The 13,442-nt window shown below is 41.4% G+C and overlaps 6 protein-coding genes across 10 annotated transcripts; 4 read left to right on the forward strand and 2 right to left on the reverse strand.

Moving 5' to 3' along the window:
- Window positions 1–49: 49 nt before the first annotated feature.
- LOC124316472 (heat shock protein 83-like) lies at window positions 50–1,518 on the forward strand. Its single transcript, XM_046782447.1, has 3 exons — window positions 50–255; window positions 426–1,005; window positions 1,071–1,518. Exons 2-3 carry the CDS (start codon window positions 427–429, stop codon window positions 1,365–1,367), a joined length of 876 nt encoding a protein of 291 aa, XP_046638403.1. The 5' UTR covers window positions 50–255; window position 426; the 3' UTR covers window positions 1,368–1,518.
- A 31-nt stretch (window positions 1,519–1,549) lies between these two features.
- Window positions 1,550–7,383, forward strand: LOC124316167 (LON peptidase N-terminal domain and RING finger protein 3-like). Of its 5 annotated transcripts, XM_046781950.1 has the most exons (11): window positions 1,550–1,635; window positions 1,728–1,819; window positions 1,890–1,946; window positions 2,178–2,289; window positions 4,089–4,824; window positions 4,952–5,082; window positions 5,176–5,301; window positions 5,371–5,689; window positions 5,768–6,096; window positions 6,164–6,697; window positions 6,761–7,383. In XM_046781950.1, exons 4-11 carry the CDS (start codon window positions 2,239–2,241, stop codon window positions 6,845–6,847), a joined length of 2,313 nt encoding a protein of 770 aa, XP_046637906.1. In that variant the 5' UTR covers window positions 1,550–1,635; window positions 1,728–1,819; window positions 1,890–1,946; window positions 2,178–2,238; the 3' UTR covers window positions 6,848–7,383. The 5 variants fall into 5 exon arrangements, with proteins under 5 accessions (XP_046637906.1, XP_046637904.1, XP_046637903.1 ...); XM_046781948.1 differs by lacking the exon at window positions 1,550–1,635 and having other exon boundaries at window positions 1,642–1,819; window positions 1,890–2,092; XM_046781947.1 differs by lacking the exon at window positions 1,550–1,635 and having other exon boundaries at window positions 1,642–1,819.
- Window positions 7,313–8,266, reverse strand: LOC124316543. Its single transcript, XM_046782544.1, has 4 exons — window positions 7,995–8,266; window positions 7,803–7,935; window positions 7,633–7,731; window positions 7,313–7,572 (listed from the first exon to the last, which is right to left on the reverse strand). The coding sequence occupies exons 1-4, from the start codon at window positions 8,189–8,191 to the stop codon at window positions 7,381–7,383; spliced, it is 621 nt and encodes a 206-aa protein (XP_046638500.1). The 5' UTR covers window positions 8,192–8,266; the 3' UTR covers window positions 7,313–7,380.
- Window positions 8,267–8,439: 173 nt separating this feature from the next.
- On the forward strand, window positions 8,440–9,343 carry LOC124316562 (adenosine 5'-monophosphoramidase HINT1-like). The gene is made up of 4 exons (XM_046782575.1): window positions 8,440–8,584; window positions 8,646–8,912; window positions 8,979–9,051; window positions 9,110–9,343. Exons 1-4 carry the CDS (start codon window positions 8,504–8,506, stop codon window positions 9,199–9,201), a joined length of 513 nt encoding a protein of 170 aa, XP_046638531.1. The 5' UTR covers window positions 8,440–8,503; the 3' UTR covers window positions 9,202–9,343.
- Window positions 9,344–9,377: 34 nt separating this feature from the next.
- Window positions 9,378–11,833, forward strand: LOC124316288 (F-box/WD repeat-containing protein 1A-like). Its single transcript, XM_046782141.1, has 9 exons — window positions 9,378–9,644; window positions 9,720–9,859; window positions 10,087–10,215; window positions 10,278–10,469; window positions 10,526–10,663; window positions 10,728–10,844; window positions 10,901–11,190; window positions 11,255–11,323; window positions 11,400–11,833. The coding sequence occupies exons 1-9, from the start codon at window positions 9,590–9,592 to the stop codon at window positions 11,683–11,685; spliced, it is 1,416 nt and encodes a 471-aa protein (XP_046638097.1). The 5' UTR covers window positions 9,378–9,589; the 3' UTR covers window positions 11,686–11,833.
- Window positions 11,784–13,297, reverse strand: LOC124316403 (arrestin domain-containing protein 17-like). Its single transcript, XM_046782331.1, has 7 exons — window positions 13,168–13,297; window positions 12,984–13,106; window positions 12,705–12,922; window positions 12,464–12,646; window positions 12,226–12,399; window positions 11,989–12,160; window positions 11,784–11,925 (listed from the first exon to the last, which is right to left on the reverse strand). The coding sequence occupies exons 1-7, from the start codon at window positions 13,280–13,282 to the stop codon at window positions 11,864–11,866; spliced, it is 1,047 nt and encodes a 348-aa protein (XP_046638287.1). The 5' UTR covers window positions 13,283–13,297; the 3' UTR covers window positions 11,784–11,863.
- Window positions 13,298–13,442: the final 145 nt, after the last annotated feature.

The following is a 13,442-nucleotide window of genomic DNA, read 5'->3' on the forward strand; positions in this document are numbered from 1 at the left end:
AAAGTCTGGCAATGTCGCCTTTGAAAAAAACTAAACATTTGGTTTTGGTTTGGTGAAAACAAATTTCGAACCCTACCCCACGTTTTCCACCTCCATTTTTTTAGATAATTATTCATTTCAAGTTTCCTCTCGATCGTTTTTACTGCCAGTCTGAAAAGAATTCCAAAGCCGTCAAGTACGAAATAAATTGAGCAGAGAAAATTTCACGTGTTGTTTCAGAAAACTTTTCCCATAGTCTCTCAATCGTTGAAAAAGGTAAATACTTGTACGAGTTGAATACTTGAATTGTTATGCAAATTTATGTTAAGTCTTTGTCTATTCAACAAATGTTTAATGTTTAAAACTTTACATCTAAAAATTATTTGAATTCTATGCTGCCAGTGCAACAAGTTGTTCTAACGTTGGCTGTTTTGTGATTTATGTAGAATGGTGTTGCCAGAAGAAGTAGAGAAGCCAGTCGTTCCTGAGCTGCCCAAAGAATCAGCAGACGAGAAGGGTGATGCACCAAAAGCTGAAAGTACTGAACCTGTGCTGTCGAATGTCGAAATCAAGAAAAGGATCGTGCAAGCCGAAGACGAAGAATTGAAAAGTCGACTGGCTCATCGATTAAGATTTCGCACATCGTCTCTCAACACGTCGACTCTTGGCGAATACGTTCAACGCATGGTGGATGAGCAAATTGACATTTACTACATGGTTGGACGCAGCCCTCAACAATTGGCCCGGTCCCCATTTGTTCGTCGGTTCGTTAAAGCTGGTCTCGAAGTTATTTACATGACCGATCCGATTCTGGACGAATTGACGGTCAAGAAGATGGGCAGACGCTACGGTAAATTCCGTTTGGTTTCAGTCAACTCTGAAGCCATTGAGCTGCCCGAATTATCCAATCAAAAGTCTGATCGTATCAAACGCAAACGCGAAGCCTTGGACGAATTCATGCCACTTTGCAAACGTCTCAAATCGGTTTACTCTCACGACATCCACAAAATTGTCATTTCCAATACGGTAAAACAATTTAAAATATTTAAGAAATTTTTTTTTTTTAACAATTTTTGATATTTGTCACGTAGTTGGTGGAGAGTTCGTGCGCCATGGTTCCCAGCCATGAAATTCCTGATGAAGAGGACGAACCTTCGTACACGGTCAATGCCGAGTGGGGTCGCATCCGTTTGGAGATAAATCCCGATAGCGATTCGCTTCGTTTGCTTTGCCTTCAGGCTCGTCTTTTGGAGAAGAAACAGGAGCAGTTTGACGATTTGGTCAAGTTTCTCTTCGGCCCTGCCACCACCGAAGATTCTCTAGTCATCGAACAGCCCTGCTCGCCTTTCAGCGACGATTCGTGTAGCGATTTGAGCGAAATTTATTGACTCTGAAAAAGTTTCCACTTTCTTTTAGTTCTTTTTTCCCGAGTTGTGTTTTAACATTATTGTTTTGTATTGTTGCGTCAGTTGGACGCTGTTTTCCCCGTTTCGTGTTTCACCCAGAATGAAATCAAGATTACACCGTTTTTGAATTCCACCATTTGGCGCCATTTTGCAAACGCCATCTTTCGGCTAGTTGAGAAACCACTTGGAGATGTCGCGTTTAAAAGCGATACAACAATAAGGAAATGAAGGTCACCAAAAACATAACAAGGTTAATAAAATTATGAAATTTAGGGGTTTCATCGACATTTAAGCAAATCACACTTGATAATCGTGTCAGACTTTTTTTTGTCCACTGTGCAGATCCTATTTGATGACGCCAGACGAAACTTCTTCGACGTTGTTTAGGTCATGGTGAATCTGCCCCATACTCGATGCGACCGGAAATTTGAAACGTATAAAACTGACATTCGATAAGTTTGATGATTACTAAAACTGACTAAACATATTTGGTGTTAATTGTAGGAGGAAGACAGTGACATAACAAAGTGTGTTGTGGTGTTGTGAACAAACAAGGAAAAAGTAAGAAGAGTTAAGCCTTTTTTGTGTGTGATCAAAGGCTTAAAAGAAACCAAATGTCTGAGTGCAGTGGGTCTATAGAACTGAACACTTGGCTAGACTTTGTAATCCTGTTAGCTGCCAATGCCTGTGTACTGTGCATTGTGCAAGTTATTTGACATGTTTTGCATAACAAGGTGACAGTGGACACAGCAGACGGAATTGTAATGTTTCGATTCCTCTATCCCTATCTAGGTGAATCTCTCTTGGACGCATTGGGGAAACAGAGCCCCCCGTGTGCTGGATTCTACACAAGATGGAAAGGGCTGCCGACAGACGTGCCACCAGAAGAACCAGAGTCAAGAAGGTATTCATTTCAAAAGCCAATCTAATCAGGTTGTCGTTTCTAAACAAAATCCCTTTCAGTGTGGGTAAAGTTCAAACAGTGAAGAAGATTACCCGACGTATAGCTACGTCTATTACGTAATCATTACATGACGTTCCACTCTGAAAAGTAGCTACGACATTATCTCTCTGGATCCTTGTCGATATAAAACTACTGATAGGATCGGCGACTCTGAATGTCAACTTCAAACCGAAACGCGTTTCCCACATGCGTGCGTCGTGTTGTTACATAAATGGAGACTTGGGGCGATTCTCGTTCTGCATCGAATTCCAAAATGGAACTTTCAAGGTTAACTTTTAGTCTCTGAATAGCAGAAACACAGAGCTATCTAGATTTTTCGCTACACTACCCACTTTTCGTCCGTATTAGTAAAAGCGGTTACTGTACGCCCTCGTCAACTGTCACATTTTCGTGATCCCCACAACATCCTCCTTTGTGTTATCGAAAAATTGCGACTGAAAATAATTTCCATTTCCATGTCATTCTGAATGACCAGGGGGATTCATTTGCTATTATAGATGCCGAGCTCCTTGACTACGTCGTAGAAACAACTTGCTAATATATTTCCCCCCCCCCCCCCCAAATCTCTAGCTTTCTCTTTCATACCTTTTTTTCCAAGAACGTGGCCCCCACTGGTTATGTAACTAGTCGAACGATCAATAATGGCTCACGTAACTGGAAACAACCAGTTCAACATTTTTTTCCCGCAAGGCAAAAAGAATCAATTTCTATTTAATTATTTATATCGTCCAAATTGTAATGCAAATGACGGGCGTTCGAAATTCAGACACGTCAGCCATTTTTCTACGTTTGATTGCAGTGGCTCTGGTTTTATCGCGTTATGTAAATTGTTGATGATTTTCCAGTGTGGTCAAGGGATCTGAATCGCACTGGGGACACGTGCAAGTCTAGTCACGGGTATGTAGAAACGAGCGTTTAGACCTGAACGAGAGAAATTTTTTCATTTTTAGTTCCCCCCTTTCTCCATCTCGAACGAGATGATAACGGATCTCAACCGCCTCGTGTGTTATGTAAACAGGTCCAGAAATCGCACGGGTTGCCGAAAATTCCCCTCGATTGCGTAACCGTTTCTTTTCTGTTGGGGAGAGAACTCGTGTATTGAACGCAGACGAGGAAATTGTCATTTTATAACTGCAAATCGAATGAAGACATACGCGCCGACTTTTATTTTTAATTCGTTGAAATTGGATCCGAAATAATTTTATAAATTTGTTTGTATTGACAATGAAAAAGTTGTTTTACGTAACATCGCCCGGGATCAAATGTGGTGAGCTTCGTGAGAACCAATGGCAGCTCGTCTATCAAAGAGTAGGGCATCCAATAGCGGCCAGGCTAACAGATAAAGAGGGCGGAGTTAGACGCCTTCCCCTTTTATATAACCCAAACTCCTTTCTTGTGTGTGTGCAGTTGCCACTTTTGAGCGCATGTCGAATCGCAGCAGCCCAGGCAGTTTGGTGTGTGAGTTAAGGAGGGAAAAGTGAGTCAGGACCTTCTCCTCTACTGCCGCAGTTGTGCCTCTCTATTGTGTGTGTGTGTTGGTTGAGTTACGTAACGTCATTGGGGGAGGTTGTACAAATTTGGGCGCCTCTTGCAAAGTAGATTGCAGTTGTGTTCCAACGAACATGTTGACGAGTCGAAGTGGTTCAACTGTCACCGATGTTGACAGCAAACCCACCAGCGAATATCACGACGAGAAACCCAGTAAGAAACGTGGCCGATTTGTTTCGCGACTATTCCAGGTGAGCCGCAGCAGCAGCAGCAGTCACGCCAAGAAAATGAGTAGTAGCAGCAACTCCCGGCCGGAATCGACTTCATCGCCTGCGGCCAGTAGCGCCGCCACGACACCTTATTCCCGGTCGACGAGTGAGCAGCAACCCGCGTACAAGCGAGTGCTACGTGATGTGCCAGTTGCCGATTCCGTCGAGATGCAACAACAATCTGAACTCGTCTTCGTGACGTCATCACCGGCCGATTCCTGGAAGGAAGAAATGGCCAAACTGACGAGATCCATCGCACAGCACAGCAGCAGTGGTGGAATCAATCACGAAGATGAATGGAAAGCGGCTAGAAATTTAGCCTCGTCCGTCATCCGAGCCTGGGTCGTGCGCCCAGGGGCTGGCACCCAATCGACAGTCATCCCTGGACCGGAGAGTTTCGCCGAGAGGAACAAACGCGATTGCCTGTCGTGTCCTAAATGCGGGGGAGTCTTGTACCAGGTGGTGAGCCTCGCGTGCGGTCACAGTTTCTGCCGGAAATGCGCCACGGCCCTGGATCATTGCTACAAATGCAACAGGGCCGATAATCCGGCCGGGCAGGCGGATCAGCTTAAAACCAATGTCACCGTCTCGACCTTGGTGGCCAAGTGGTGGGCAAACGAACTCACAGCCGTCGAGTTACGTAACCTGGGTAATCAGGACTTTAGCAGCCAACAATACGACCAGGCCCTGGACAAATACAATCAAGCTGCTCAATCTGGTAATTCATGACTCTATTTGCTCAACAGATTTTTCTAGAATTTTCCAGAAACCTGTTATGTAAAATTTGACTGTTATGTAACAAGTTACGTAATAATGATAATTTCTAATTTTGCGTTGATTGACAGCGGCTGGCGACTTTACTTTGCTGAGCAACCGATCGCACTGTTTCTCCAAAATGGGAAAATTCGAAGAAGCGCTCAAAGATGCCGATTTGGTTATCCGGCTGCGACCCAATTGGCCCAAGGTAAGAGAAAATGTAATTATACGTTAAATTGTATTAATTTTAATTAAATCAACCAATTGAGTGTCAATTGAAATGATTTTTTTTAATTTTGTAAATTTTGTCCAGGGTTACTATCGTCGTGCTGAGGCGCTGAAAGGTCTCGGCCGTCACGAAGACGCTCTCCTTTCCTTGTTGCATTGTGCAGCCATGGAACGGACGTTAATGTCAGACGTCCGGGATGACATCGCAAAGGTAAAACTCGTCAATTCAAATTTATTTGAATAGTTTTTTGGTATTAATTCACTGGGAAATTGTGTCCAGGCATTGTATGGCATTGTGTCATCAGCTGCCAAACAAAAGACTCTGCGCACGGTTGACCGCACCATGGCCGGCGGAAATACGAGCCGGGCAAGTGACAATGACGACTCTAGTTCATCCAGTTCCGATGGAGCTGTCATGGCAGCCGCAGCCGCATCCGCTAGCCGATGTCTAACATCCGAAACGGAGGAGGAAGACGACAGTGACGTCCTGCGCAATTCACCCGAGCGGATGATGGCCCTATCCATCCACCAACAAGACATCCACCCCAAATTGCACCAACTCATCGACCGCATCCTCTCCGAACTCGAAAGACTTCAAAGTAAAATTTCAACCATTTCCAATTAATTCAATTCAATTTATTATTGGAATTCATTTTTTTAAATTTTGAATTAAACAGAATCGTCTCAAAGTGTTTCCATCCGGATGGTGGATCCGGCCAAAGTTGACATTGTGGATTTCGAGTGCACACTCTGCTGCCGTCTAATGTGGCAGCCGGTGACGACCCCGTGCGGCCACTCGTTTTGCCGGACGTGCCTCGATCGATGCATGGACCACAAGGCGGCCTGTCCGCTCTGTCAGACTTCGTTGGAGACCTACCTGGCCGAGCGTAAGCAGTGCTTAACCGAATTTCTCGACTACGTCATGGCAACGTACCTGCCGAATGAATATGCGGAACGATCCATCCTTCACGACGAAGAGATGAAGGAGCTCGCCTCCTCCCACAATGTAAAATTGACAATCAAACATTTTGAATCGTTTGAATTTGACATTTGAATTTTTAATGATTTATTAGATTCCGATTTTCATCTGCACCATGGCGTATCCGACAGTCAAATGTCCTTTGCACGTGTTTGAGCCTCGCTACCGGCTCATGATCCGCCGGTCTATGGAGTCGGGTTCCAGGCAATTTGGCATGTGCTCCTACGTCCAGGATCAGCCGCAAGGATTCGCTGAATTCGGCACAATGTTGGAAGTCAACGACGTTGAATTCTTCCCGGACGGGAGATCGGTCGTAGAAACGGTCGGCGGCCGTCGCTTCCGCGTCCTCAGACGGGGTGTCCTCGACGGCTACTGCACGGCCACTGTTGAGTATTTAATGGACCAGCCCGTCGATCCGTCCAGAGTCGAGACGGTCAAAGCTTTACACGACCGTGTCCGTCAAGAAGCTCAAAATTGGATCAGTTCAGCTCCAGCCAATCTCCGACAGCGGATACTGGGCCATTTTGGAGTCATGCCCGATGTCGAACCCGATTGGATCACCCTTCCTAATGGGCCGGCTTGGCTCTGGTGGCTCATGGCCATCCTACCACTCAACCCAAAAGCTCAGGTGAAATCAAATCAAATCAAATTGATAAAAACGTCGTTTTTAATATTTGTTATGGAACAACAGGTGGCGACATTGTCGATGACTCAAATTGAAAAACGGTTAGAGGCCATCCAGCGAGGTGTGGCTTACGTCCGGCAACGGACCTTGTGACTACTACCCAATTATTTACTGTCAAACTTCAATCATCATCCAATCCTGGTCTGGTTCTGTGTTATTTTGGTAGTAGTTGCTGCCTATTATTTTACTACCATTTCGTCATCGATGGGTCCAAATTGACTCGGGAGAATTAATAACAAAAGCAAAATGAAACTTATTCGATCGGGAGTTGGCAAAATGAAAGAGAAAAGAGCGTTTGATTTATTATTATTAAAATATATTATAATCCTGGCATTCCCTCGTAAATTATATTCTAGATAGAAATAATGGACCGATGGAATTATATACAAAAAAAGTTCGCAATTTGGCAAAGTGTTTGGCTAGTCTTTTCCCTCCCCTGATTTGCATTGATGACAAACAAAATTGAACACATTCATAAGCTGTTACTAATTGGGAATGAGACTATCTTTGTATGCATCCATTTTGAACACACTGAAACAAAAGATTTCAACTATTACATCAACTATATCAACTTTGGGTTGGTTTATTTTCCTCTAGCTGTAAAATACACAACATTTTCCGTTGGATCATTTCCAAGGTTGGATCCATTCAAGTCGTAATTGTTTCTTGAGGGTTTCACGGTCCATATGCTCTGGTCTGTCTGTAAAGTTGACTTGCGTGGACGCCTGCAAAGCATCAGACTTTAATTTGGGGATGAAAACGAGCTGACCATTCTGTTGCAGCCTGGCACCTGTTGTGTCACCATCTTCGGGAAGACCCTGAGAAGAAACGGTCAACACACTCTTACATTTCTCATTATAACTTGGAAGTGAATTTACCTGAGGAAATGTAATTGGTGTAACTCTGATCAAGTGCTTAACTTTCCACAGCATAGCACACATGGAGGGAGTGTTGGCAACAATAACAGGGTTTGAATGCTGTATGAAAGAACTTTTTACTTTAACACATCTTTAATATAAAGAGGCATTGATAAAAAAATGTTTCTCACCTTAACTGTCATTGGTAAACCAATCTTTGTCATGACATCCTTTTCCCAGTATGGCCTGCCCCTTAAGCCTTTCACACGCTCAATCATCAGAGCTTCCGATGGTTTATACGGAGGATCCTGCTGTCCAGGAAACCTGTCATTTGTTAAACATTAGGAAATGACTGTTTTTAAGTAAACGAGAACATTAGACACCTTGGGTAGAACGAAAAACCGATAAACTTTTGGCCGCCGTCTTCACTAACACCAATTTGGTTGTTCCGCAGTTTCCTCGTAGAATCTACCGCTGTTGTTGTTGATGGATTAGATTTCGCCACACTAACAGATGCTGCACTGCTACTTCTTGAGGATAAAAACCGGCAACTTGCAACTGCATTTCTGAGGGACAACATTATGTCACGTTATTTGATGAAAACGTGATTTCTCCAAAAATCACATAAAACAAAGATTTTTTCACGCAATCGTCTGCTATTCTTGTCACCCATCTAGCATTGCCAATTTTTCGGCCAAATTTTATTTTTTTATGATATAAGTCATATAACTATTGAAAAATGAATTTCTATTTTTTTAAATCAGAAATTTAAATTAATATTGAAGAAATTTTGTTGATTTGGATTTTTTATGTGCACCTAAAAAGGTAAACACCAGCAGACGACCAAGCAGTGACAACTGACAAGAGGTGAAGAGGACAACTAAAAAGAAAAATGTTACGAAGTTTTTCAAGTTTTTTAAAGCACTCGAGTTCATCATTTAGGCTATCGTTGAAAAACCAAAGTTTGACAGCAGTAATAAAGAACAGCTTTGATAATTATGAATCCATCTAATTTTTATTTCTCCCTTATCTAGCAAGTTGGATGCGCAATTCAACATTCCAGTCTCCGATTTTGCCACAATGAAGTAGACTTAGCTAAAAGGGCAGCCAATAATCCGGCTTTGACAACTCCAACAATATTTAGTAAGATCATTGATGGTTCCATCCCCGCCAAGATTATTTACAGAGATGACAAGTGCCTGGCATTTCATGATGTCAGCCCACAAGCTCCAGTGCACTTCCTAGTCATCCCCATCAAACCAATCACAATGTTGGAAAAGGCAGAGGTGGAAGATCAAGAGGTCTTAATCATTTTTCTGTTTCCAATTAAAGCTATGTTTGTATAGTCTTCTTTGTTACTCTCACAGCTTTTAGGACACCTTATGTTGGTTGCCAAGAAAGTAGCAGCCAATCTAAAACTGGAAAAAGGCTACAGATTAGGTAGTTCCAATTAATAAGGTTACTCTTAGAAATATTCTCACTTTTGTTGTCATCACAGTTGTCAACAATGGACAAGAAGGTTGTCAATCTGTTTACCATCTTCATCTGCACGTTTTGGGAGGCAGACAGATGAATTGGCCTCCAGGATGAGAAAAATTAATTCCATTGTTATATAGCTCAGTTATCGTTTCAAATTTACAGGTGTTTCCGCACCTTAACATCCGCCAACTTTGATTTTCCAAAGAGGAAAAAGTACATGCCTGATTAATAAAAAAAATATTCACCCAGAATAAAAATTTCATTCTGGTTTAGCAATCAAAAGTTTAAAACCGTTAAAAAAATAACGAAATAAAAAAGTAAAAATTTACCGTCGACCGCTGTATTCCTCACGTCGTAAGTGGCAACGCTGTTAGAGTTGCAGACGAACATTCTTTAAAAGTAGAAATTTGTTTACCCGTAAACGTGGGATTTTTTTACTAGTCTTTAATTTGTTAGACATAATTTACATGCAACAGCATAGTTTTTAATTGAATGGAGAATGACGAAAGAGATCCAAACAAGATATCAGTCTGATATCGTAAGTGCTCTTTCAAGTAAGTTCAATAGTTTTGTCATGCACATATTTTTTAAGTTTGAAGCTGCAATCTGACCATGTTCGTTTCTTTTAGAACGTTTGATGAACGATGTGGTCGAAGAAATCTTTAACTACTTGGATTATGAAAGTCTAAAGAATTCTGAAGCAGTATCTTCGCTCTGGTATAACAATATACTCTATGGGAAAACATGGAAAAAACTGCTGGAAAGAAATGTAATGTCATCACAAATCATCATTACAAATTTAAAAATTGTGATCAAGTAAACAAGTTATGATAGCCAACATAAAAAGACAAGCTTGTTGTGACTGTAAAATATTCTGAGGAATTTACATGATTTTCTTAAACATTCTTGGTCGTTGGCCATTAAATGTTTTGAAAATCCAGAGACTTGAATGAATTGCCAACTGTTTTAAAACTCTTTGTTTGATTAATATTGCAGTTAAAGCTGTCAGAAGAATGGAAAGAGATGCTTGAGGTCCTTACCATGAAATGGTCTCTGGATTCCAATGTGCCAAAAGATTACATGCATTGCCGCGCTCTTTGTCAACAAGTAGGAAATTCCGTCTCGGTAACTATAACTTGTCAAAATTCCATGTAAAAATTGTAAGCTAATGAAATACTATTTTTTAGAAACTACGACAAAATTGGCTGAAAGGTCAGCATTCCAAATACGAGTTCCCAAATTTCAGCCAACCTGAAATCGAAAGCATTTTTTGGATTCGTGGAAGCCTCAACTTTGAAATGAATAAACATTGGATTGGCAGGGGGCAACGCGATGGTAGCATCATAATTTGGAATCGATGGACCTGGGAAACTAAAGCTGTAGGAAATTTTACGAAAATGGTTTTAAAATTTGACTTTTAATTGATTTTTAAAAGTTATTCGAGCCATTGCTGCTGACGAATCGCCTTCTTGGATGCAACACTGTTCGCTGTTTACAATTTAATGACCATGTCGTCGTTGCGTCATATTTTGGTGGCTCTATCTGCATATGGGACACACACACCACTGAACTGGTAATTTAATGGAGAATCCATTGCTGCTTTAATTTCTAACATTTTTATCGCTTTTCGATAATAGCTCCATGTACTGGACGAGATGGATCTGGCCAATTACGATTCCCACTATATTCCTGTAAATGGCTTGAGTCTCGGCGGTTCACCTGGAAGTTATTGGTTACTTTCCTGTTTATCATCGGTAATTCCAACCATTCAATTAAAGTTTAACCGTTTAATAACCATGTATCTTGATAGCCAACAGAACAAGATTTTGTCACTCTGCGGCTCATCACAAATCCCTCAGACGAAATCCCAATAGTCCATCGTATCGTATTAGATCAAAAATTGCGAGTTCTTCGTCTGTTGGTTAACGAAAGAAACGTACTGCTCCTTTTGAGCGACACGGAGACCAAAAATGATCAGATTCAAATAAGAGCCACTTCATCTATGGAAATCCTCAAAACCATCCAAATTCCATATTCAGAAATGGGCGTGTTTGATTGCAGAAACGGACTCATTCTCTCTGGTTCACGCTACGAAATCCAGTAAGAAATCTAATTGTTGGAACATAATAATTCCTGTTTAAATTCGTTCTGTTTATTTCCTTAGACTTTGGGATTTGGAAACTGGAACTTGCCTGCGAAGTGTTAGCAGCAGTAATTCAATCGTCTTTGTGAAGTATGAAGACCTTAATAGCCCTGACTAAAATGTTACTAAAATTAACTTGATTATTCCCGTATTATTTTGCACGCAGGATCATCTCGGACAAGTATTGGGTGAGTTGCAACTCATCCGGTAAAGTGGAAGTTTGGAACCTGAGAGCAGCCCTCGATCCCACCCACATGGATTCGTTGTTGCTCTACCGATTAACTGCCACTGATTTGAATTTCCCGCTCATCTGTCCGGTCGTTCGTGCGGATGAATATCAGATTGCCTTGATCCCTTGTCGAGCCAAGGATTATTCCGGATTGCACATTTTAGATTTTCTCCAATTGGATCATAAGGATGTCGACGACACAGGTTTTATTAGTGATCAATGACAAAGGCTACTTTTTACCTTACAAGTGATACGTTACCTGATTCCTCTGACTGCATTTTTTGTTATCTATTACAATTGTGATTTTTAACGTCCCACGACTGATTGTAAACATGCTTTTATTGCAAAATTACAATTTTTCTAATGTAAAATCACACCATTTAATTATTTTAAACAGAAACTCATTTGGCCGCCGGCTTCAGGGGAACTGCAGCTTGAACACTTTCTTCGTAAGTTGGAGGAGCTAAAGGGGTAAGCTAAAATTAAAGTCTTATTACGAATCGAAACATTTTCAGGAGAAACTTACGTGCAGACGCATTTGTAGTCCAGTCTTCTCCTGGAACTACCCAGGGATTGAAACCAATTCGGGGAGGATTCGATGTTGAATTAGGAGCTTGAGAGTAAAGTGGGACAGTACCAATCAGCAAATCGAGTGTGACAGTCAAGTTAATTGAAAGTGCACCAGGATCGACGATGTACTGTTCACAAACAATTTTAGGTTATAGAAATTATTCCATTAAATATTTAACTGTTTTGAGATCACCTGGATTTGGTAGGATACGTCAATAATCCCGCAAAATGGTAGTGTAGATGGTGGTAGCTGAGGAACAAGGAACTGCGCCTCCAGAATGTCAGCATCAGTAAAACGTTCATGACTGTAGACTAGTAGGACCTTGGTGTCCAATTTCGTTTCCCCCGCGGCAATGAACTTGGTAATCTGACAAAAATTAAGACAAATTTTTATTAAAATGTACGAATAGTTTTTAAACCTAAGGGCGTGCCTGGATAAATTGCGCTTTAGAACCTCGAAGGGAAATTCCACTTTCATTATCTGTGTCTGCTTTCAATAAGATCGTCTCTCCCGGAGTGTATCCAGCACGTTCGATCTTTGCATGCGCTGTAATGGGATTAGACGTGCAACAGAAACATCCAAGTCTTTTTGATTTCATCTTTTTGACTGGTAGCTAGAGACAGAGGAAATGTTACGTATACTTTAGTGCCCAATTTTAATATTTTTCATACCACAGCCGCTGGCAACGTATTGAGATCGACGATCGAACCGACGACTAGACTAGTCTGGCATGCGTAGTCGCGTTTGAGCCACGGACGTTGAGCAACAGAACGGATAGTGTAGCGAATATGCCCGAAAGATCCTTCGAACGACGGAGGAATTTGTGTTGGTAGAACAAAAGTGAATGGATATTGATGACGACCGACGCTTAGCTCGATAACCTGATTGCCTAAATTTAATAAGACGTGAATTACACAATTCAACTTATCAAAAAATGAACACATTTTTACCAGGATTGTAGAGGCAGAACTTGAAATCGAAATATTGTTCATTTGAGCAGCGAAATTCCGTGTTCTTGTCATTTTTCACGGGAATACGAACCTCTGCCAAGCCGCAGCATTCGATTTGAATTCCTACCGATATTTTTCATTTGACAAAATGTTGACACAAATTTTGTAACAATTAACTTTATACCTTTAAGACTTTCGACTTTGCTGTTGGTAACGTGCACAGTTCCATTCACCGATTGTCCTGGATAGAAAATTCCATTGCGATTCTCAATCACGATTTCAAAACGTCCGAACCCCATGACTGCTAATGACTTACTCAGTCCAATTTCTGTGGTTATAAGTCGACGTCGACGTTACAACGTTTGCCAATCGACAAATTATCTTATTTTTCATTAGAAATTTCAAATACCCGCGTATTTTGAAGGTGTCCGTACATGGATGAAGCAAAAAGTCCTTGGG

Source organism: Daphnia pulicaria, chromosome 12 (genome assembly GCF_021234035.1).
Source record: "Daphnia pulicaria isolate SC F1-1A chromosome 12, SC_F0-13Bv2, whole genome shotgun sequence".
NCBI lineage: Eukaryota > Metazoa > Arthropoda > Branchiopoda > Diplostraca > Daphniidae > Daphnia > Daphnia pulicaria.